Here is a 24148-nt window from a genome sequence, read left to right on the forward strand (position 1 = left end):
CTCTCTAATGACCAGTGATGATGAGCATTTTTTCATATGTTTGTTGGCCTCGTGTATGTCTTCTTTTGTAAAGTGTCTGTTCATATCCTTTGCCCATTTTTGAATGGGCTTGTTTGTTTTTTTTCTGTAAATCTGTTTGAGTTCTTTGTAAATTCTGGATATCAGCCCTTTGTCAGATGGGTAAACCGCAAAAATGTTTTCCCATTCTGTTGGTTGCCGATTCACTCTAGTGACTGTTTCTTTTGCCATGCAGAAGCTGTGGAGTTTGATTAGGTCCCATTTGTCTACTTTGGCTTTTGTTGCCAATGCTTTTGGTGTTTTGGTCATGAAGTCCTTGCCTACTACTATGTCCTGAATGGTTTTGCCTAGATTTTCTTCTATGGTTTTTATGGTGCCAGGTCTTATGTTTAAGTCTTTAATCCATCTGGAGTTAATTTTAGTGTAAGGTGTCAGGATGGGGTCCAGTTTCTGCTTTCTGCACATGGCTAGCCAGTTTTCCCAACACCATTTATTAAACAGGGAGTCCTTTCCCCATTGCTTGTTTTTGTCAGGTTTATCAAAGATTTTATGGTTGTAGATATGTTGTGTTGCCTCCGATGCCTCTGTTCTGTTCCCTTGGTCTTTATCTGTGTTTTGGTACCAGTACCATGCTGTTTTGATTACTGTAGCTTTGTAGTATAGTTTGAAGTCTGGTAGTGTGATGCCTCCTGCTGTGTTCTTTTTGCTTAGAATTGACTTGGCTATGCGGGCTCTCTTTTGGTTCCATATGAGGTTCATGGTGGTTTTTTCCAGTTCTGTGAAGAAAGTCAATGGTAGCTTGATGGGGATAGCACTGATTCTGTAAATTACTTTGGGCAGTATAGCCATTTTCACGATATTAATTCTTCTTAACCATGAACATGGAATGTTTCTCCATCTGTTTGTGTCCTCTCTTATTTCGTTGAGCAGTGGTTTGTAGTGTTCCTTGAAGAGGTCCCTTACATTCCTTGAGAGTTGTATTCCTAGGTACTTTATTCTTTTTGTAGCAATTGTGAATGGCAGTTCGATCCTTTCACTTTAACCTCCCAAACAACTAGGACTATAGGATCATGCCACCACACCCACTACTTTTTAAATATTTTTTTGGTAGATACAGGTTTCACCATATTGCCAGCCTGGTCTCAAATGCCTAAGATCAAGTGATCTGTCTGCCTCAGCCTCCCAAAGTGCTGGGATTACAGACATGAGCCACTGTGCCCAGCACTTCTGCTGTTAATCAGCTTATTCTATACAGTATGGATATAGAGAAGTCATTCCTTGACCCAAACCTGAGACTATACTTGACCTTCAGAGAGATGTCCAATTTTTAAAAATTTAATATGTTAGCTTTATAAAGTAAAAGAATAATTCCTAAGTAGCTTTACTTTTTACAAGTTTACTTTTCAAGAAAACCTGTTGCATTTACTTATGACATTTTTACAATATAAACATGAAATAAGTCTGATTTAATACAGACTAGGTTCTGGGCTACATATGGGGAAAATTTTCATTGATTTCTGAGTTTTAGTATTCTTAGTATTTATCATACCTGTAGAGATACTCTACATTGAGCTTACTTTATCTGGATTTGTATCATTGTGAAAGATATGGATGGATGGATGGATGGATGGCAATAACACTGGGCTATAGAAAAGAGTGTCCACTGATCTCTTCTTCCATAGTACCTTTCATACAAATCCTTTGTCCTTTCATTGAATTAGGAAACCTAAAGTACATAGCAAAACTGATAAAATAGTAGGAAGTTGCATCAAATACTTGGAAATTTTAAAAAATATTTATATTGACCCAAAAAATGATTCAAAACTGACAACTTCACTGGAAAATTGTACAATTATTTTTCCCTTAGAAATGACTGAAAATAAATACTAAATAATTCTCTTTCAGTTTTAGTTTTTATTATGCATAAACATTGCTATTTAAAATGAAGGCCTTCCAGATTGTTTTCTTTATTATTGTGGCCTATTATCCTCATCTCAAAATCTGCATATGCTAATAATGTGTTTTTAAGGCTGGGTTGTTAACAATAGCATGACAAGAGCATGTCAGTCAACGAATTAGTGGAGGGGCTGATACACAGTATCCTTTGAGAATGCATGCAGTTTAGAATAGCAGCTACTAGCTAATGCTGGACAGTAGCCTAGATCCATTCAAGTACAAAAAAATGAACTATAAATATAGATTAGAAAATATAAGCTATTCAAAAAGATGTAACAATGATAGACATTAAATCACTTTTAAAAGACAATGGAATTATTTACCTAAGAAAGATTGAAATTTACAGGTGAGAGGTCCCTGGCTCTTTCAGTGGCTTACCCTTTGGTAATCTAATAAAACCATGGTCACTCTTCTTTGAATAATATTTTATATGCATAACATAAGGTACAGAGTAGTCTCTACTTATATTGAAATAAAGACTTCAAGTTAAGAACCCCAAGTAGGCTCTAAAATATTTTAAACCCTGCAGGTGTTTATTATTTCCCACTTTTCAGCTGCTGCTATTCAAATTAATTATTTATAAATGGTTATCTTAAAATTAAAACTAATTCAGAATTTTTGTGGGAGTTTGTGAGTGTTATATCTCAATCCCTTTAAGGTACCTGACATAAAACTGGGTAACTTAGGCACTGCTACCTTGAATTTTTATAGGAACAACATTGTGTTTAAGCTAGTCAGACCTAGTTTTATCCAATTCTGGAAGCAGAAGCCTGTGTCAGCCTTCTGTATATGCTATCAAAGTTTCAAATGCTGTAGCCTTCTGTTTCCCTTAACTGTGTTGGGAAATTTGGGGAAATTTCTACCTTCTACTGTGGTTCTTTTCATTTTTCATTTCATTTCATTTCACACTATGGCATTTATTTAATATATACTTTGTATTAGGGAGAGGAAATACATAAATAAAATGTAAAAGATTAATTAATTTTCAAACAAATTTTTTATAAAGAGATTTTTTTGAGTAAGGGCTACTTACTAAGGAGTGACCTCTGTTTTACACATAATGGTTTCCTTTTGAGGACATAGGACATAGCATCACATTTAAAATAATTCTCTGGGGGGGGAAAGAAGATGGCGTGGTAGGAGCAACTCGGGATTGCAGCTTTCAATGAAGACGCAGAGGGTGAGTACAAGCCACATTTCCAGATGGATCTTTGTTGCCCACAGAGCAGGGAAATTACCAGGTGTAGGAGAGACACAGGACACCAGCGCAGCTGTTTCAGCTGGCGTGGCTGTTTTGGTCGAAGCCGCGGCACAGCGGGACTCCACACAAAACTCACTGGTCTGGGTGCCCTGTTGAACCGGCAATCTGAGATTTGGGAGGGCAGATTAGCATATCCATCTGATTAAATGGGACTTCAACAGTGAGCCAGACCAGGAGATTCCCAGGAAGTGACGTTTGAGCCAGCGCAGTGGGTCGCTGCACAGGAAATCACACAGATCCTGGTGCCCTATCAGCAGGAAACTGAAACACCTGGGAGAGAGTCAACCATGCAACTTAAAAAAAAAAAAGGACTCTGAGGCAGGGAGCCAGGTGATCAGGCTCGGCGGGTCCCACCCCCAAAGGGACAAACAAAACAGTGATTTGAAACATTCGGGGTTGAGAGTTTCACTGCGGGCACAGCAGAACCCAGGACGGTGCAGCTCGGTGGGGGAGGGACGTCTGCCATTACCGAGACATTCCACCCCTCCTGAGGTACACTCCCATTGCTGATGCAGCCTGCCATTGCAAAGGCAACCCCCCATAACAGAGAGACTCTGCTAATACAGAGGTGGGCCACCAACACCACAGCAGTTTTAACCACACCCATATAAACAGGACTACAGGGAATTACACTTGGCAGCAGGGCGGAGCCCATGACAGCAGGGCGGACCCAACGGCAACAGGGCGGACCCCACAGCAGCAGGGCAGAGCCTAACCAGGCAAATAGTGACTAGACTGCCTCCTAGCTGGGCAGGACAGTGCAACGGATACTCATAAAGAAAGTCCTAACTCCCTGAGACAGAGCATCTGAGGAAAAAAAGGGGTTTTATGAGTTCTGCTGCAGCAGACTTAAACATACCTGCCTAACAGCCCTGAAAGATCAATGGAGCTCAGAGCTCAGCATTTGAGCTCCTATAAAGTACAGACCATCTCCTCAAGCAGCTCCCTGACCTCTGTATATCCAAAGAGTCACCTCAAAAAGGACTGATCAGACTGACATTTGGTGGGCATCATTCTGGAACAAAGATATCAGAAGAAGAAACTGGTAGCATCCCTCACTGTTCCACAGCTGCTACAGGTGTACCCCAGACAAGCAGGGCCCGGAGTGGACCTCAGCAGTCTTACAGCAGAGGGGCTAGACTGTTAAAAGAACAACTAAGTAACAGAAACACTTTATCATAAACAATCTGGGCGTCCACTCAGAGACCCAATCGAAAACTCAGCAACTACTCAGACGACAGGTGGATAAATCCACAAAGATGGAAAGAAACCAGCGCAAAAAGGAGAAAAACACCCGAAACCAGAACACCTCACCTCCTACAAAGGAACAAAACTCCTCACCAGCAAGGGAACAAAGCTGGACGGAGAATGAGTGTGATGAAATGATGGAATCAGAGTTCAGAAGGTGGGTAATGAGAAACTTCCGTGAGCTAAAAGAACATGTTCTAAATCAATGCAAAGAAACTAAGAACCTTAAAAAAAATTTGAAAAAAATTCGAGGAAATGACAATAAGAATGGACAACTTAGAGAGGAATATGAGTGAATTGAAGGAGCTGAAAAACACAACACAAGAACTTTGCGAAGCGTGCACAAGTTTCAACAGCCGAATTGACCAAGCAGAAGAAAGAATATCAGAAGTCATTCGAGGAAATGATAACAAGAATGGATAACTTAGAGAGGAATGTGAATGAATTGAAGGAGCTGAAAAACACAATACGAGAACTTTGCGAAGCATGCACAAGGTTCAACAGCCAAACTGACCAAGCAGAAGAAAGAATATCAGAAGTCGAAGATCAACTCAATGAAATAAAACAAGAAACCAAGATTAGAGAAAAAAGCACAAAAAGGAATGAACAAATCTCCAAGATATGTGGGACTATGTGAAGAGACCTAACCTACGTTTGATAGGTGTACCAGAAGGGGACGCAGAGAATGAATCCAAGCTGGAAAATACTCTTCAGGACATTATCCAGAAAATTTCCCCCACCTAGCAAGACAGGCCAATTCTCGAATTCAGGAAATACAGAGAACACCACAAAGATATTCCGCAAGAAGAGCAACCCCAAGGCACATAATCATCAGATTCAACAAGGTTGAAATAAAGGAGAAAATACTAAGGGCAGCCAGAGAAAAAGGTCGGGTCACCCACAAAGGAAAACCCATCAGACTCACAGCAGATCTCTCGGCAGAAACTCTACAAGCCAGAAGAGAGTGGGGGCCAATATTCAACATCCTTAAAGAAAAGAACTTTCAACCCAGAATTTCATATCCAGCCAAACTGAGCTTCAGAAGTGAAGGAAAAATAAAATCCTTTGCGAACAAGCAAGTACTCAGAGATTTTGTCACCATCAGACCTGCTTTACAAGAGCTCCTGAAAGAGGCACTACACATAGAAAGGAACAACCAGTACCAGCCATTCCAAAATCACACTAAATGCTAAAAAGCATCAACATAATGAAGAATCTACATCAACTAACGGGCAAAACAGCCAGCTAGCATCAAAATGGCAGTATCAAATTCACACATAACAATATTAACCCTAAATATAAATGGACTAAATGCACCAATCAAAAGACACAGACTGGCAAACTGGATAAAAAAACAAAACCCATCAGTGTGCTGTATCCAGGAAACCCATCTCACATGCAAGGATACACAAAGGCTCAAAATAAAGGGATGGAGGAAGATTTACCAAGCAAATGGAGAGCAAAAAAAGCAGGAGTTGCAATTCTCATCTCTGATGAAATAGACTTTAAAGCAACAAAGATCAAAAGAGACAAAGAAGGTCATTACATAATGGTAAAAGGATCGATACAACAAGAAGAGCTAACAATCCTAAACATATATGGACCCAATACAGGAGCACCCAGATATATAAGGCAAGTTCTTAATGACTTACAAAGAGACTTAGACTCCCAAGCAATAATAGTGGGAGACTTTAACACTCCACTGTCAATATTAGACATATCAACCAGACAGAAAATCAACAAGGATATCCAGGGCTTGAACTCAGACCTGGAACAAGCAAACCTGATAGACATTTACAGAACTTCCACCCCAAATCCACAGAATATACATTCTTCTCAGCACCACATCACACCTACTCTAAAATTGACCACATAATTGGAAGTAAAGCACTCCTCAGCAAATGCAAAACAACTGAAATCATAACAAACAGCCTCTCAGACCATAGTGCAATCAAGTTAGAACTCAGAATTCAGAAACCAACCCAGAACCGCACAGCTTCATGGAAATTGAACAACTGGCTCCTGAATGTTGACTGGATAAACAATGAAATGAAGGCAGAAATAAAGAAGTTCTTCGAAACCAATGAGAACGAAGACACAACATGCCAGAATCTCTGGGACACATTTAAAGCAGTCTCTAGAGGAAAATATATAGCAATAAGTGCCCATATGAGGAGAATGGAGAGATCCAAAATTGACACCCTATCGTCAAAATTGAAAGAGCTAGAGGAGCAAGATCAGAAAAACTCAAAACCTAGCAGAAGACAAGAAATAATTAAGATCAGAACTGAACTGAAGGAGATAGAGACACGAAAAACCCTTCAAAAAATCAATAAATCCAAGAGCTGGTTTTTTGAAAAGATCAACAAAATAGACCAACCACTAGCCGCATTGATAAAAAAGAAAAGAGGGAACAACCAAATAGATGCAATAAAAAATGATAAAGGGGAAATCACCACAGATTCCACAGAAATTCAAACCATCATCAGAGAATATTACAAACAACTCTATGCACATAAACTAGTAAACCTGGAAGAAATGGATAAATTCCTGGACTCCTGTGTCCTCCCAAGCCTAAACCAGGAGGAAGCTGAAACTATGAATAGACCAATAACAAGGTCAGAAGTCGAGGCAGCAATTAAGAGCCTACCACACAAAAAAAGCCCAGGTCCAGATGGGTTCACAGCCGAATTCTACCAGACACACAAAGAAGAGCTGGTACCATTCCTTCTGAAACTATTCCAACTAATCCAAAAAGAGGGAATCCTTCCCAGATCATTTTATGAGACCAACATCATCCTGATACCAAAACCCGGCAGAGATCCAACAAGAAAAGAAAACTTCAGGCCAATATCCATGATAAACATAGACGCCAAAATCATCAATAAAATATTGGCAAGCCGATTGCAACAGCAAATCAACAAACTTATTCATCATGATCAAGTAGGATTCATCCCGGGGATGCAAGGCTGGTTCAACATACGCAAGTCTATCAACGTAATTCACCACATAAACAGAACCAAAAACAAAAACCACATGATTATCTCAATTAATGCAGAGAATGCATTCGACAAAATTCAACAGCCCTTTATGCTAAAAACCCTCAATAAACTCGGTATCGATGGAATGTATCTCAAAGTAATAAAAGCTATGTATGACAAACCAACAGCCAATATCATACTGAATGGGCAAAAACTGGAAGCATTCCCTTTGAAATCTGGCACTAGACAAGGATGCCCTCTCTCACCACTCCTATTCAATATAGTACTGGAAGTTCTAGCCACAGCAATCAGGCAAGAAGTAGAAATAAAGGGTATTCAAATAGGAAAGGTGGAAGCCAAATTGTCTCTATTTGCAGACGACATGATAGTACACCTAGAAGACCCCATCGCCTCAGCCCAAAAACTCCTGAAACTGATAAGCAACTTCAGCAAAGTCTCAGGATATAAAATCAATGTGCAAAAATCACAAGCATTCCTATACACCAATAACAGACTTAAAGAGAGCCAAATCAAGAACGAACTGCCATTCACAATTGCTACAAAAAGAATAAAATACCTAGGAATACAACTCACAAGGAACGTAAGGGACCTCTTCAAGGAAAACTACAAAATATTGCTCAACGAAATCAGGGAGGATACAAACAGATGGAGAAACATTCCATGTTCATGGTTAGGAAGAATTAATATCGTGAAAATGGCTATACTGCCCAAAGTAATTTACAGAATCAACGCTATCCCCATCAAGCTACCATTGACTTTCTTCACAGAACTGGAAAAAACCACCATGAACTTCATATGGAACCAAAAGAGAGCCCGCATAGCCAAGTCAATTCTAAGCAAAAAGAACACAGCAAAAGACATCACACTATCAGACTTCAAACTATACTACAAAGCTACAGTAGTCAAAATAGCAAGGTATTGGTACCAAAACAGAGATAAAGACCAATGGAACAGAACAGAGGCATCGGAGGCAACACAACATATCTACAACCATACAATCTTTGATAAACCTGACAAAAACAAGCAATGGGGAAAGGATTCCCTGTTCAACAAATGGTGTTGGGAAAACTGGCTAGCCATGTGCAGAAAGCAGAAACTGGACCCCTTCCTGACACCTTACACTAAAATTAACTCCAAATGGATTAAAGACTTAAACATAAGACCTGGCACCATAAAAACCATAGAAGAAAATCTAGGCAAAACCATTCAGGACATAGTAGTAGGCAAGGACTTCATGACCAAAACACCAAAAGCATTGGCAACAAAAGCCAAAATAGACACATGGGACCTAATCAAACTCCACAGCTTCTGCATGGCAAAAGAAACAGTCACTAGAGTGAATCAGCAACCAACAGAATGGGAAAACACTTTTGCAGTTTACCCATCTGACAAAGGGTTGATATCCAGAATTTACAAAGAACTCAAACAGGTTTACAAGAAAAAAAGAACAAGCCCATTCAAAAATGGGCAAAGGATATGAACAGACACTTTACAAAGAAGACATACACGAGGCCAACAAACATGAAAAAATGCTCATCATCACTGGTCATTAGAGAGATGCAAATCAAAAACACATTGATATACCACCTCACGCCAGTTAGAATGACGATCATTAAAAAATCTGGAGACAACGAATGCTGGAGAGGATGTGGAGAAATAGGAACACTTTTACACTGTTGGTGGGAGTGTAAATTAGTTCAATCATTGTGGAAGACAGTGTGGTGATTCCTCAAGGCCTTAGAAATAGAAATTCCATTTGACCCAGCAATCCCATTACTGGGTATATATCCAAAGGACTATAAATCGTTCTACTATAAGGACACATGTACACGAATGTTCATTACAGCACTGTTTACAATAGCAAAGACCTGGAATCAACCCAAATGCCCAATGATGATAGACTGGACTGGGAAAATGTGGCACATATACACCATGGAATATTATGCAGCAATCAAAAACGATGAGTTTGTGTCGTTTGTAGGGACGTGGATGAATCTGGAGAACATCATTCTCAGCAAACTGACACAAGAACAGAAAATGAAATACCGCATATTCTCACTCATAGGCGGGTGATGAACAATGAGAACACCTGGACACAGGGAAGGGAGTACTACACACAGGGGTCTATTGGGGGGAATAGGGGAGGGACAGCAGAGGTGGGAGCTGGGGAGGGATAGCCTGGGGAGAAATGCCAAATGTGGGTGAAGGGGAGGAAGGCAGCAAAACACACTGCCATGTGTGTACCTATGCAACTATCTTGCATGTTCTGCACATGTACCCCAAAACCTAAAATGCAATAAAAAAACAAAAATAAATATTAATTAATTAAAAAAATAAAATGATTATCTAGATTTCACTCATAATCATATTTTTCATTTTTTTTTTTTTGAGACGGAGTTTCACTCTTGTTATCCAGGCTGGAGTGCAATGGCGCGATCTCAGCTCACTGCAACCTCCGCCTCCTGGGTTCAGGCAATTCTCCTGCCTCAGTCTCCTGAGTAGCTGGGATTACAGGCACGTGCCACCATGCCCAGCTAATTTTTTTTATTTTTAGTAGAGATGGGGTTTCACCATGTTGACCAGGATGGTCTCGATCTCTTGACCTCGTGATCCACCCTCCTTGGCCTCCCAAAGTGCTGGGATTACAGGCATGAGCCACCACGCCTGGCCCCATATTTTTCATTTATTAAAAATAATTCTTCACAAATAAGTGAAACGGCATATTCTGAAATTTACTTTACTTTTCACCTGGAAAAAATTCTTGATGGAATCAGAATAAATGAAATTGTAGATGAATAAATGAAGGATTAGTCTAAATTTCTGTTAGGGTAATTGTAGCTATTTCATAAAGTTTTGTTATGTGATAACATGTTTATTATTAATGTAAAATAAGAACTTTTTAAAATAAATGTAAAGACAGTACTCTTATAAATAGGTTTTATGCAATTTAGGTAATAATATATAGAGAGATATACCCTTTGTTTCTGTTTTTTTGTGATGAAGATTTATAAAGATGTTAGACTGAAAACACGTAGCAAACTACTGAACACATTTATTTCTAAAGAAAAGTGTTCTTTTAAAATAGCTTTTCAGAAATGAAAAGACAACTATGATATTTACGCTATGAGGCAACATGTTCATTTCTCTTGCCATTTAACCACACTAGTAGTTAAATGTTTTACGTGTGTTTACATTTAGTGTCAGTTATTTTGACATGTTCTGGATGGACTTATATGCAAACACTAAACTTACGTTAGAAAGTCAATCACATGATAGGATATGGACTTAAAAGTATTTACAGATGCTCTGACTTCTGTGTTACCCTAGACTTTAAAATGTAAAATACTCACAAGATATGGCGTACAATAAAGCCAATGTTCACTTTCTAAAGTCACCGAATCTAATGACAACTAGTACAAAATTTTGCCATATAATTCATGACATCTGGGAAATTAGGTCCTTTTTTTTCCTTATTTTTCTTTAATTGCTTGCATTTTTCATTATCTAAAATAAGGTTGAGATAACTTATAGGTAACGTGGATGTCATTGAAACATTAGTTTTGAGGGAGACTAATGCTCTCCTGACTATAGTATATAAACATTTCCATTTTTGTGGTTACAACAGGATGGTGAGGTAATAGTTTTATTTGAAATATGATTTTGCATATGTTTTACTTTTGAATTCTGGAGCCAAAGCTAGTGCTTTTAAAGTTGTCTCCCAAATTGTGGGGCTGGTATTAGAAAACATTTATTGATCATGTTAGATGTAAAAGTATTATGCTAGGTTCCAAGGATAGAAAGGTCAACAATGAGAGGTTGCTCAAATTTAAGGATACTTCCTTCAACAAGGAGTAAGTTTTGGTGTTAGATTTATTTGTGGTCAAAGAGATCATGTTGTTCCAGAATTATTATTTCAATCAATACCCATTCTGAATTGAATCAGTTGGCATAGCTAATGTGCACCAATAGACAGCCAATTAACCAGTTCTCTGCAGAGTGATTTTTCTTGTAGATTAAGGTTTAAATATGGCTACAGACTTCAAAGTCACCCTATTTTCTTATAACTTTGTCTTGATTCCTCTGTTTAAATGTTCAGGTATATAGTGTTTTCTGAAAGCCTTTTTATATCTTAATTGGTATAGTAATGAACAGCTTCAGGTGCTACAGAATTAATGCTTATGTGGTTTTCGTCACTCTTGAAAATGTTAGGAAAGTCATCGAATTCTTTAAAAATAGAATAATTCACATATTTCACATATTCCATTTAAGGAATTTATTTTAGAAAGCAGGCAGTTTTGTTTGTTGTTTATTATAACTGAGCAACTGTTATCTTCACTGAGAATTGCTTTGAAAGGCAGATTTTGTTTTTTTAAGAAATCTTTAGATATGAACAGATACTTTATGAAAGAAGACATATATGAGGCCAACAATCATATGAAAAAATGCTCATCGTCACTGGTCATCAGAGAGATGCAAATCAAAACCACATTGAGATACCATCTCACGCCAGTTAGAATGGCGATCATTAAAAAATCTGGAGACAACAGATGCTGGAGAGGATGTGGAGAAAAAGGAACACTTTTACACTGTTGGTGGGAGTGTAAATTAGTTCAACCATTGTGGAAGACAGTGTGGCGATTCCTCAAGGCCTTAGAAATAGAAATTCCATTTGACCCAGCAATCCCATTACTGGGTATATATCCAAAAGACTATAAATCGTTCTACTATAAGGACACATGTACACGAATGTTCATTGCAGCACTGTTTACAATAGCAAAGACCTGGAATCAACCCAAATGCCCATTGATAATAGACTGGATTGGAAAAATGTGGCACATATACACCATGGAATATTATGCAGCAATCAGAAATGATGAGTTCGTGTCGTTTGTAGGGACATGGATGAATCTGGAGAACATCATCCTCAGCAAACTGACACAAGAACAGAAAACGAAACACTGCATATTCTCACTCATAGGTGGGTGATGAAAAATGAGAACACATGGACACAGAAAGGGGAGTACTAAACAGTGGGTCTATTGGGGGGAAAAGGGAGGGCCAGTGGGAGGGGGAGGTGGGGAGGGATAGCCTGGGGAGAAATGCCAAATGTGGGTGAAGGGGAGAAGAAAAGCAAAGCACACTGCCATGTGTGTACCTACGCAACTGTCTTGCATGCTCTGCTCATGTACCCCAAAACCTATAATCCAATAAAAAATTAAAAAAAAAAAAAATAATAATAAAATTCAACTTTTGTTGTGAAAAAAAAAAAAGAAATTCTTTAGTTTGAAATTGCTCAGAATATGTTGGGGAAAAGAAAAGATTTACATACTCCAAAATTTTAAACAATTACCTTTTTCAAAATCAGTTCGATACATCATAACCAAATAGCAGAAGGGCACTAAAGATCAACTGAGCTGCTTTTTTTTTTTTTTTTTTTTTGAGACGGAGTTTTGCTCTTGTTACCCAGGCTGGAGGGCAACGGCGCGACCTCGGCTCACTGCAACCTCCGCCTCCTGGGTTCAGGCAATTCTCCTGCCTCAGCCTCCTGAGTAGCTGGGATTACAGGCATGCGCCACCACGCCCAGCTAAATTTTTGTATTTTTAGTAGAGACGGGGTTTCACCATGTTGACCAGGATGGTCTCGATCTCTTGACCTCGTGATCCACCCGCCTTGGCCTCCCAAAGTGCTGGGATTACAGGCTTGAGCCATTTTGACTAGCATTTCAGGGATTGTGAAGCAGCAGATAGCCACATCACAGATCCAGATCAACAGAACAACAGCTTCTCCTTGAGCGGACCACCACCCGCTCCAGATCCACTGAACGTCCTAATACAAACCTCATGAGGTCGATACCTTCATTAATGACCGGAAGATCTGCCCCTCCTTCACCTGCCTTATCGAGGTGAAAGATCAGTCAATCAGACTAAACTTCCCCTTTGCTCCACTAGCACACCATTTTATTTTCCCAGCAGCTAACTGGTCTCTTCTGTCATCTTTGGCTGATCACTAGTAACAATCGATACTAACCTTTTCAATGTAAACACACTATTCAGTGAATATAAATAGTGTGTGGCTACCATTGTAATCTGTTTATTAACTGCGCTGACTGCATTTGTTTTGTGATTCTCATTAATCAGGAGTCATGGGTAAATTCCCTCATTAACTGTCATTCTTCTCCTACAGAATGAGAAACTATCTGTGTCCATTACACATCACTTTTCAAATCATCATAATGATTATAAATAAAACTAGATTTTTTAGTTTCTTTCTATCAATACTAATATTATGTATTAACCAGTATTTTGTTTAGTTGAATCTTGAATTGTTCAGGGTTTTATTTGTACTTTCATGAGATGTTTTCTAATGAAGAGATATTTAATATAAGCCTGAGTAAAAATCTCTGGATCAAGGGAAAAAGGTTAGTGTTAAAAGTTTGAAATCTGGTAGAAAGAAAAGTAGTACCTTTTCTTTCTTGAGCTGCAAAATTCTCCTCTTGCTTTCATATGGATAGAATACTAATTTACATTAATAATTCCATGGATTTTACTATAGGGTTTTGTGTGCATGTATGTGTATGTATGCATATTACACCAAAAATAAACATCTTTTGCTATTTAGTCATTCAAATATCCATATTTTGTCCAGTTTTCCTAACTTTTTAATCTGTGGCTAAACTTCTTTTCAAATTGTGCTTATACAGCTATCATATGAACCAAATGCAGTTATTAAAAATATGTAACTCATTGTACTGAAAATGAATATTGATGGTGTTTCTTTAGGTCTCATCCTCATACTGGCTGTGTCCAGACAAGCCCATCAAGTACTCCACTGGCAGGACAAAGGGGCCGACAGCTTCCACAGCTTCCACCAAAGGGAACACTGGAGAGAAGTAAGTTTTATTTCTAATTATGTTGTTTAGGAAATACACATGGAAGCTAAGGTGAATCAAGATTTTCTTACCACCTTTGTGTTAGTTGTATGCCTTGTCTGTATTTGATAATAGTTATATTTATAAATATTATGTATTTTTGCATAAAAATTTGTAATATTTCCAGGTAAAATAAGGTATCTTTATTGCTCTTGCACATTTTAAAATTTAAATAAATGCATCTTAAAATATAAACATAATACTCTTAAATAAGCAATTGGATAATATCTTTTTGCTACAACTAAGTTTATGTAATTGTTGATAGTTATATAAAGTGTATTAGTAACTAGCCAAATCAATTTTCACACACTTCAAAGGACTGGTTAGCTGATGCACAACAATGGTGATCCTTCTCAAAACTGGAGAACAAGAAAAAGGTCATCATGAATATACAATGAAAGATGCATGTTGTACTGATGTTTTTATTAATTTTACATTTTTGTATAAGAAGCACTATTTCCTGACACACACATGAACATACTTCCCAAACATCTATAAATTTTTGGATAAAGAACCTCTTAAAGCATGGATAAGTGAATATAATGATTTTTAAGATCATTTTTAAAATGATCCCTTTATTTGGTAATTGGATGTGCTTTGCAAATATACATATATATTTAAATCATTTAACTTTTCTCTAGTAGATAATACATTCTGTACCTTTGGAAATTTCTGTTGTTTTTAACCCCTGTGCTTTGGTTCCCTTTTTTGTTTTGTTTTTGTTTTGATTTTGTTTTCCCTAGACAATGGAGTCAAGGAGATAGAACCTTATGAAGGTCTGTACATAAAGGAGGGTTTGTTTTATGCTAACAGCCTTTTGGGGTGCTAGTAAGCAAAAATAAACCAAACTGCAATTGATGTCCCTTCATTGTATAGACATATACAGTAAAATTATTTTGTTTTATGATATCAGACAAAGTATTCAACTTTTTTTTAACTTGGAAATTATGCCAAAGAGTTAAATTTCTTTGATTCATCAAGTAAGAATGCAGAGTTTAACTTCTTTTAAATGACCAGATAAAATGTTCTCTTTCATAAAATTTTCGTGTACCTTGCAACCAGAATACTAGATTTGGAGTAAGACTTTAATCAAAGATGTCAATTGCAGTCTGCGTTTACATCATTGAGGATGTACACATAGTGTAGTTATATTTATCATCATATATTTCATTTTGTATTTATGATGATATTTTTAATTATTAAATTTGGCTTTCTAGAAAAGAAAGTTGTTGAATTAGATAGTGATTGTTGTTTGTGTTTTCAACATCATTTTTCATGTTGTAGTGAGACTGCTTACAGTATGTCAGAGTTAAATATAATATAGTTTTATCATCAAACACTGTGACTCAGAAGAAAATATTGAATGGTGAAATATGGAGTGTCATACATTTGCTAGATCAATACAAAATCCTCTACCAATTATGGAAATCTGAAATTAACTTTGTATCTTTAAAAACTTTTGATTGATTACTGATAAATCTCCAGCACATAGAATACTGCCTGGCACATTATAGACCCTCAATGAATCTTTGTTGAATGAATGCATGAAATATTTATTTAAAAAGGGAAAAGCTATCTCAAACAGTATACAAAGTATCACTAAAATAATCTTGTCATTTTATATATGTTTATATTAAAACTCATATTTCTGTAACCTATTTGTTACAAATTTGTAAGTGTGCTGCATTTGAGCAGCAATACTTTTGTAGTCTTATATAACTTGTTGATATAAGTTGTATTCTTATTAACTGGATGATGGTCAACTTCTGTTTTGTGGTTCTTTTTATTTATAAGTACCATAAATTTGAACAATCCAGTGCTATTGTGACTGATGGTCTGTCACACTGCCTGATGAAAAGCATTCACAGCATTTGTATAGCTCTTAATTATTTGCATAAGATTAAGGGCATATAATTTTAAATTACTTTTCCCAAGGAAAGTTTAGTAGTATTTATGGAACATTTTGTCTCTTCAATATTTTTAAAGATAGAGTTTCAACATCATTTATTGTCATACAAAGTCAGAAACCATAGTTTATGCACATTTTTAATTGAATTTTTAATATCTTTTGTAGCAATGGTCTATTGAAATATAAGTAGCTCTATTTTTTGTAATAATAAATATACCAGGAGACAGAGCCTATTGTTAATACCAAAAGTCGGGTTGTTGAAGTTTCTGATGGGCTTCTCAACAAAGATTCTCTTTTTCATTGTTTTTTCCTCTATAAAGTTAAGTAAAACCACAATTTTCCTTTAAAGTCCCCAATTGTGAGTTTTCCATTTTTTTTATTTCATAAAAGAGGAGCCAAAACCTCCCTTATCTTTTTTAGTATGAAATAAAAGGAGTTTTGTTTTACATAAAAAGTATGGATGATTTTTAAAAGTGTTTTCATAAATGTTGATATTGAAACTTCGGTAGATTATGTAATTTTTTAGTTTTAAAGAAGATATACAATATCTCTTTTAGAAATCTTCAAGTTCAGTTAATATTTAGTAACACAAAATAGATTATCAGTAGATGGTCTAGATCAAATTAGATGGTCTAGATCAAATTATGTTTGGATTATCTCCTGAAAAGTTAATTGTGAGAAGTTGTAATTTAATGGCATTATTTTAGAATTAAAGTATTGAAATATTTATTTTCAAATGCTTTCCAATAGCCAAAATATGAGCAAATCATGATTTAACTCTTTATGATTTTGATTATTTTATATTTTAGTCTGTTATATATTTAGCCATTTCTCTTTGCTTAGAACCAGAGAAATAAAATAAGAGCAATATAGAAAGTACAATGTACTAAACAACTATAAGGCATTATTATTTTATTTTTCTCTAACTTTTATGTACTGCCATTTTGTAAAAAGAACATTTTATAATGTCATTTCCTGTTTTTCTAGAAGAAAAGTTATATAACATTATATTTTAGTAATAAACCAAGTTTATAGATATTTTGCCTACTTTACCCAGTTATCCACTGGGTAGGATTCAGTTCTGAGTTTCAAATAAAAATAGTGAAAATTTGATAAAAGAAGTAAATACAAATATACTGATTTACCGATTATATAGTGTTTTAACTTTTTTGAGATGGAGTCTCGCTCCATCTCAATAATCCCAGTTATCCATATTACAGATATTTTAAAAGTCACAATTTCTCTTTTACAAGTGAAAGTCATCATGAAAGCAGAAAATGTGAGAATTAACCAGTAAATTTATTTACTTTTCTATAGCATGTCAAAAACTTATTAAAAGTAATCTATTGGGCTAGGTTCAGTGGCTTACCTGGTGCACGCCTGTAATCCTATTACTTTGGGAGGCTGAGGCAGGTAGGTCTCTTGAGCTCCGGAGCTCAAGACCAGGCTGGGCATCATGGTGAAACCTCATCTCTACAAAAATTACAAAATTAGCCAGGCATGGTGGTGCATACCCATAGTCCCAGCTACTCTGGAGGCTGAGGTGGGAGGATCACTTGAGCCCAGGAGATGCAAGTTGCAGTGAGCCGTGACTGTTCCACTGCAATCTAGTCTGGGCAACAGAGACTTTGTTTCTAAATAAATAAATCAATATTGGTCTCCTTATCATTACGAATAATTTAGAAATTCTTATTTGTTTAGTTTCATTGAAGAGTAACCTATTTGGTCTTAATATTTCCCTTTACTCTTGTTTGTGCAAGAGCAGAAGTTAATGAAGAAACTGAGCGTGTGGAAGAGCAGAGGGGGAGAAAAGCAGGGAGAAGAGGTCAAGGCAGGTCTGTGTACCTAAAATAAATAAGTGAAGGTTTTCAAGTATGACTTTCAATTTTACATAAGACTTTAGGCTCCAAATTTATAAATGAAAAATGAAGAATAGATTGTTTTTCAGCACTAACTTTAAGATAAATTACCTAATTTTATTAATGAATAGGTATTACTTAAGCTGTCTAGGCAATGTGTCAAAATATTTAATTTACCCAACTGGCTGAATATTTTCTCTGCTGTTTAAATCAAACTAGAATTATAGATAGTGCCCTTGACCAAGATATACACCTAACCTTTACCCAGCTTTGCATTCACTTTTTTGTTTATTCAAAAAGATTTAATGAGTACCTACTAGAAAACTGTATTTTCTCATGTGTTATTCTGAGTAAAGATTTGTTGAAGCTTTAGCTCCTTCTGCCATGGATTTTGAATCTAGTAGAAGCAAATTATAAAGAAATACCACCATGGCATGTATGTACCTATGCAACAATCCTGCAGGATGCAGGATGTGCACATGAACCCCAGAGCCCAAATACAATAAAAAGAAAGGAAAAGAAACAGAACAGAATATAAATTCCATTAAAATGTTTATAGACCATGATCATTTTTTCATTAAATTTTTTTCCTAAAATAAAGCAATTAACTATAAGTTTCTCTTCTTCATCCCACTTCAGTATTACTCTGACATTTATTGTCAATCATAATTTCTCCCCATCTTTCTAATTGAAATGCATACTTTTTATTGTTGTTGTTTTTAAAGTCCCTATTATGTTTATGTATCATAATGTTTAATGCTCTTGAAAGGATTTTAAAACTTAAAAGATTCTGGCCTGGCCAACATGGCAAAACCCAGCCTCTACTAAAAATACAAAAATTAGCTGGGCTTGGTGGTGCGCACCTGTAGTCTCAGCTACTTGGGAGGCTGAAGCAGAGGAATCACTTGAACCCAGGAAACAGAGGTTGCAGTGAGCCTAGATCATGCCACTGCACTCCAGCCTAGGTGACAGAGCAAGACTCCATCTCAAAAAAGTTAAAACACGGAGATCGATCCAAGATGGCCGACCACTAACAGCTCAGGATTGTAGCTCCCAGTGAAAGCTCAGAGAACGAGAGGACGCCACATCTTTAGACGAATTTTCGTCACTCACCGATTAGCCAATTCCCAGTGGAGGAGCCCCACGGGTCGCCAGTGCGACTCTTGTGGCCACCGCAGTGGTTTTGCCGGCGCCTTGGCGCAGCAGCTCTTCATGCAGAGCCAACGGGACCGCTTCCCCTACTGACCGGAGTTTGGAGCTCCGGGAAGTCAGAGCCGCTTGTTGCGGACTCAAGAGGGAAGCCAGACCAGAGATTCCCGGGCAGAAGAGCACCATCAGTCTTATTGCTGCTATTTAGGCCGCCACAGTGGGTTGCTCGGATCCCAGCACTGGGAATCAGTAAGTCGGACGTCGACTCAGAAACCTAATTAGAAAGGCGGTTCATCTACAATGAAGGGAAAAGAACAGCCTAAGAAGACCGAGTATACTCAAAATCAGAACCCATCAGCAACGGAACAAGTCCTGATGGAAAAGGACTCATCAGTAACGGAACAAGCCCTGATGGAAAAGGACTGTGTTCCATTATCTGAAGTAGGCTTTAAAAGCTGGATGATAAGAAACTTCTGGGAGTTAAAGGAACTTGTTCTAACCCAATGTAAAGAAACTAAGAACTTGGAAAAAAGGTTCGATGAAATGTTGAAGAGAATAGACAATATAGAGAGGAATACAAATGAACTTATGCAGTTGAAAAATACAACACGAGAACTTAGTGAAATATGTACAAGCTTAAACAGCCGAATGGATCAAGCAGAAGAAAGGGTATCAGAGGTCGAAGACCAACTTAATGAAACAAAACGACAAGACAAGAATAGAGAAAAAAGGATAAAAAGGAATGAGCAAAGTCTCCAAGCAATATGGGACTATGTGAAAAGACCTAATATACGCTTGATTGGTGTACCTGAATGTGACAGAGAGAATGAATTCAAGCTGGAAAATACTCTCCAGGACATTATCCAGGAAAATTTTCCTAATTTAGCAAAGCAGGACACTATTCAACCCCAGGCAATACAGAGAACACCACAAAGATATTCCTCAAGAAGACCAACCCCAAGGCACATAATCATTAGATTCACCAAGATCGAAACAAAGGAGAAAATATTAAGGGAAGCCAGAGAGAAAGATCAAGTTACCCATAAAGGGAAGCCTATTAGGCTTACAGCAGATCTCTCAACGGAAACCCTACAAGCTAGAAGAGAGTGGGGGCCAATATTCAATATACTTAATCAACAGAACCTTCAGCCCAGAATTTCATATCCTGCCAATTTAAGCTTTACATTTGAAGGAAAAATAAAATCTTTTAGGAACAAGCAAGTACTCAGAGATTTTATTACCACCAGGCCTGCTTTACAAGAACTTCTAAAAGAAGCATTATACACAGAAAGGAACAACCAGTATGACCCTTTCTAAAAATACACCAAAAAGTAAAGAGCATTAACATAAAGAAGAATTGTTATCAACGAAAGGACAAAATAGCCAGTTAATATCAATTGACAGCAACCCTGAATTTAAATCGACCAAATCTCCCAATCAAAAGATACAGACAAAATCTAACGGTATATCCAAAGATATACATAGACTCAAAATAAAGGGTTGGAAAAAAAAAAATGTACCAACCAAATGGAGAGCAAAAATAAATAAATAAAAAGCCGGAGTTGCAATTTTCACATTTGACAAAATAGATTTCAAAGCTACAAGGATACAATGGTAAAAGGATTAATGTAATAATAAGAGATCTTAACACCCAGATACATAAGACCCATAATGAGATTTAGATTCAACGAGACAGAAAATTGATAATGATATCCAGGACTGGAACTAGGATCCAGAACAAATAAACTCAATAGAGCTTTCCATTTTAAACACACAAAATATACATTATCCACAAAATCTAACGATATATCTAAAGATATACAAAGACTCAAAACAAGGGGATGGAAAAAAACTCACCAACCAAATGGAGAGAAAAAATAAATAAATAAAAAGCAGGAGTTGCCATTCTCACACTTAATAAAATAGATTTCAAAGCTACAAGGATGCAAGGGTAAAAGGATTAATGTAACAATAAGAGATCTTAACACCCAGATACATAAGACACATAATGAGATTTAGATTCAACGAGACAACAAATTGATAACGATATCCAGGACTTGAACTCAGAGCCAGAACAAATAAACACAATAGAGTTCTCCATTTTAAACACATAAAATATGCATTAACCACTTTAAACACTCAAAATATTGATCGGCCATTATTGAAACCCATTTTAGGAATGAAGTAATATTCCTTTTTCCCTCTTTTTCTTTTTTTCCCCTTCTTTTTCTCTTTTTCCCTCTAAAAAAAAAAAAAAAAAAAGAAGTAACATCAAGGAAATTAAAAAAAAAAAGTTAAAACACTATATAATCAGTAAATCAGTATATTTGTATTTACTTCTTTTATCAAATTTTCACTATTTTTATTTGAAACTCAGAACTGAATCCTAATCTTATCCAGTTGTCAAGTTTTTAAAATTGTAACTTTCTTTGAACAATGCAAAATATCTTTAATTTTATCAAGTGTTTAGCTGACTGCTTTTTATTTATGAATAATAGAGTGTACTTTTTGTGCCTTTTTTTCTCTGCTTACCATGGTGTGAAAGCAATGCTATTATGTATATTGTACATGAGACATGTTTTCATGGAAGCATTCTCTCAGTGGAGTTTTTAGTTTTACAACTGAAAACATATTAAGCTACTAGAATTGCTCATTATCAGTAACTTTTTAATGTCATAAAGGTGACAGATATCATCAAAGTACATCTGATAATGGAAACAGGCAAGTTTAATTGCATATTTCTAGACATGTAGAATTGCTTTCATTCTGAATAGCTAGTATCTAACTTCTGGAATGTCATCCTTCTTCCATTTTCCTGGAGTAATTTAGGAATCACATTTTTATGGAATTCTATAAGAATGAATTTGACTTTAGCTGAGCTGTTAAGTTAATGTTTTTCTATCAGTTCATTCCTCTGTATCTTACATAGTCCATAGAAACACTGAAGCCTTTCACACCATTAATTGTCTCACGCATTGAAGTCATTTTTTAGGATAGCATTAGTTTGGGGACTTCAGGAATAGTTAATACCACTTTTATTTATTTTAAATTCATCAAGATAAAGAAGCCCATGTGCTGAACGAGTTTGTTGCTGGTGTATTATTCTCAAAAGTAATTAGTAAATTGCATCAATTTTTAATTGGCATAAAAACACAACTATACCAAAAAAATGATTTTTCATTTCTTATATTTGTTTTTATTACATTTCCTGTGAGATAGGAAGTGTATACATTTCTCTTGTACTTATTATTATGGGGTGTCATATGTAATGCATGGATTTGTTTCCCTATTGTGTGGTTTCTTCTTTTTTGATGTGCTTGGTTTTTATTTTGATTGTTAGTGACCTTAATCATTAATCACTATTGTCTATTTTCAATATTATAAAGACATTGAGGGAGAAACACCAACCCCACCTAATAATGGGAACAAAGGCAACTCTTAAAATGAAGTTTATGGGACCTTTCTAGATCTTAGACACTCCATATTGACATTTGTAATATACTTAAATATGCATTTTTAAATAAGCACAAATATTAGTCTCAATTTCAGTTATTCAGTATTTTAAATGTCTATATTCTTTTTTATTTCTGAATATGAAATTAGTCATTAAAATACTTACCTTCAATGATTATGGTACAATTCTATTTTACTGCAATGTAATGGCATTAAAATGGCAATATTTACTTTGTTGAGAGATAGGATTCTGAGGAAGATTCTAGTGGTGATGTTATACATTTACAGAATCACAGCATGGATATGTTTTGATCCAGAAATTGCTTTAAAGTTGAATTATTTAAAAATATTTTAATGTAGAAGTTTAAAGTAGAAAATGAGACAAATTCAATCATAAGTTTAGCAATAATATTAAATGAAGATTTATAATATTTGTAGGCATTTCCGTAGTTCTATACACATGAATTAATATTCCCTGAAAAGTAAAATGATGATTGATTTTAATACTTAGATTTGATTTTTCTGTAATTATTGCTGACTTAATTCTATAATCTACCACAACCTATTTCTTTCTTTTTTTTTTTTTTGCAAATCAGATTCAAAGCAGCTTTAATTCAAGTTCTTCAGTTTTTTATATCCCCAAGTAACTCCATTGCTACATCATTTGACTTTGTCTTCATCATTTCTTTGTCACCAATCATACCCTGATTCATTGATGTTTTCTTTTCTTTTTTTTTTTTTTAATTTTTTCTTTTTTATTGCATTTTAGGTTTTGGGGTACATGTGCAGAGCATGCAATACAGTTGCATAGGTACACACAGGGCAGTGTGTTTTGTTTGCTTTCTCCCCTTCACCCACATTTGGTATTTCTCCCCTGGCAATCCCTCCCCACCTCCCCCTCCCACTAGCCCTCCCCTTTTCCCCCTATAGACCCCAGTGTTTAGTACTCCCCTCTCTGTGTCCATGTGTTCTCATTTTTCATCACCCACCTATGAGTGAGAATATGCGGTGTTTCATTTTCTGTTCTTGTGTCAGTTTGCTGAGAATGATGTTCTCCAGATTCATCCATGTCCCTATAAACGACACAAACTCATCATTTCTGATTGCTGCATAATATTCCATGGTGTATATGTGCCACATTTTCCCAATCCAGTCTATCATCGATGGGCATTTGGGTTGATTCCAGGTCTTTGCTATTGTAAACAGTGCTGCAATGAACATTCGTGTGCATGTGTCCTTGTAGTAGAACGATTTATAGTCTTTTGGATATATACCCAGTAATGGGATTGCTGGGTCAAATGGGATTTCTATTTCTAAGGCCTTGAGGAATCGCCACACCATCTTCCACAATGGTTGGACTAATT

The 24148-nt window shown here is 36.3% G+C and overlaps 2 protein-coding genes across 3 annotated transcripts in view; one reads left to right on the plus strand and one right to left on the minus strand.

The window, feature by feature from the left end:
• The window catches only part of LOC108591833 (uncharacterized), a 30419-nt gene extending 12242 nt beyond the window's left edge, over positions 1-18177 (plus strand). The window contains exons 2-4 of the mRNA XM_054255745.2: positions 14266-14375; positions 15158-15190; positions 18089-18177. Coding sequence (XP_054111720.2) covers positions 14266-14375; positions 15158-15190; positions 18089-18177 — 232 coding nt within the window. The remainder of the gene's footprint in view (positions 1-14265; positions 14376-15157; positions 15191-18088) is intronic.
• LOC108590274 (uncharacterized) overlaps positions 1-24148 on the minus strand; it is a 105074-nt gene that overhangs the window by 53373 nt on the left and 27553 nt on the right. The window lies entirely within an intron of this gene.

The sequence above is a fragment of the Callithrix jacchus genome, chromosome 5 (assembly GCF_049354715.1).
Source record: "Callithrix jacchus isolate 240 chromosome 5, calJac240_pri, whole genome shotgun sequence".
Taxonomy (NCBI): Eukaryota; Metazoa; Chordata; class Mammalia; order Primates; family Cebidae; genus Callithrix; species Callithrix jacchus.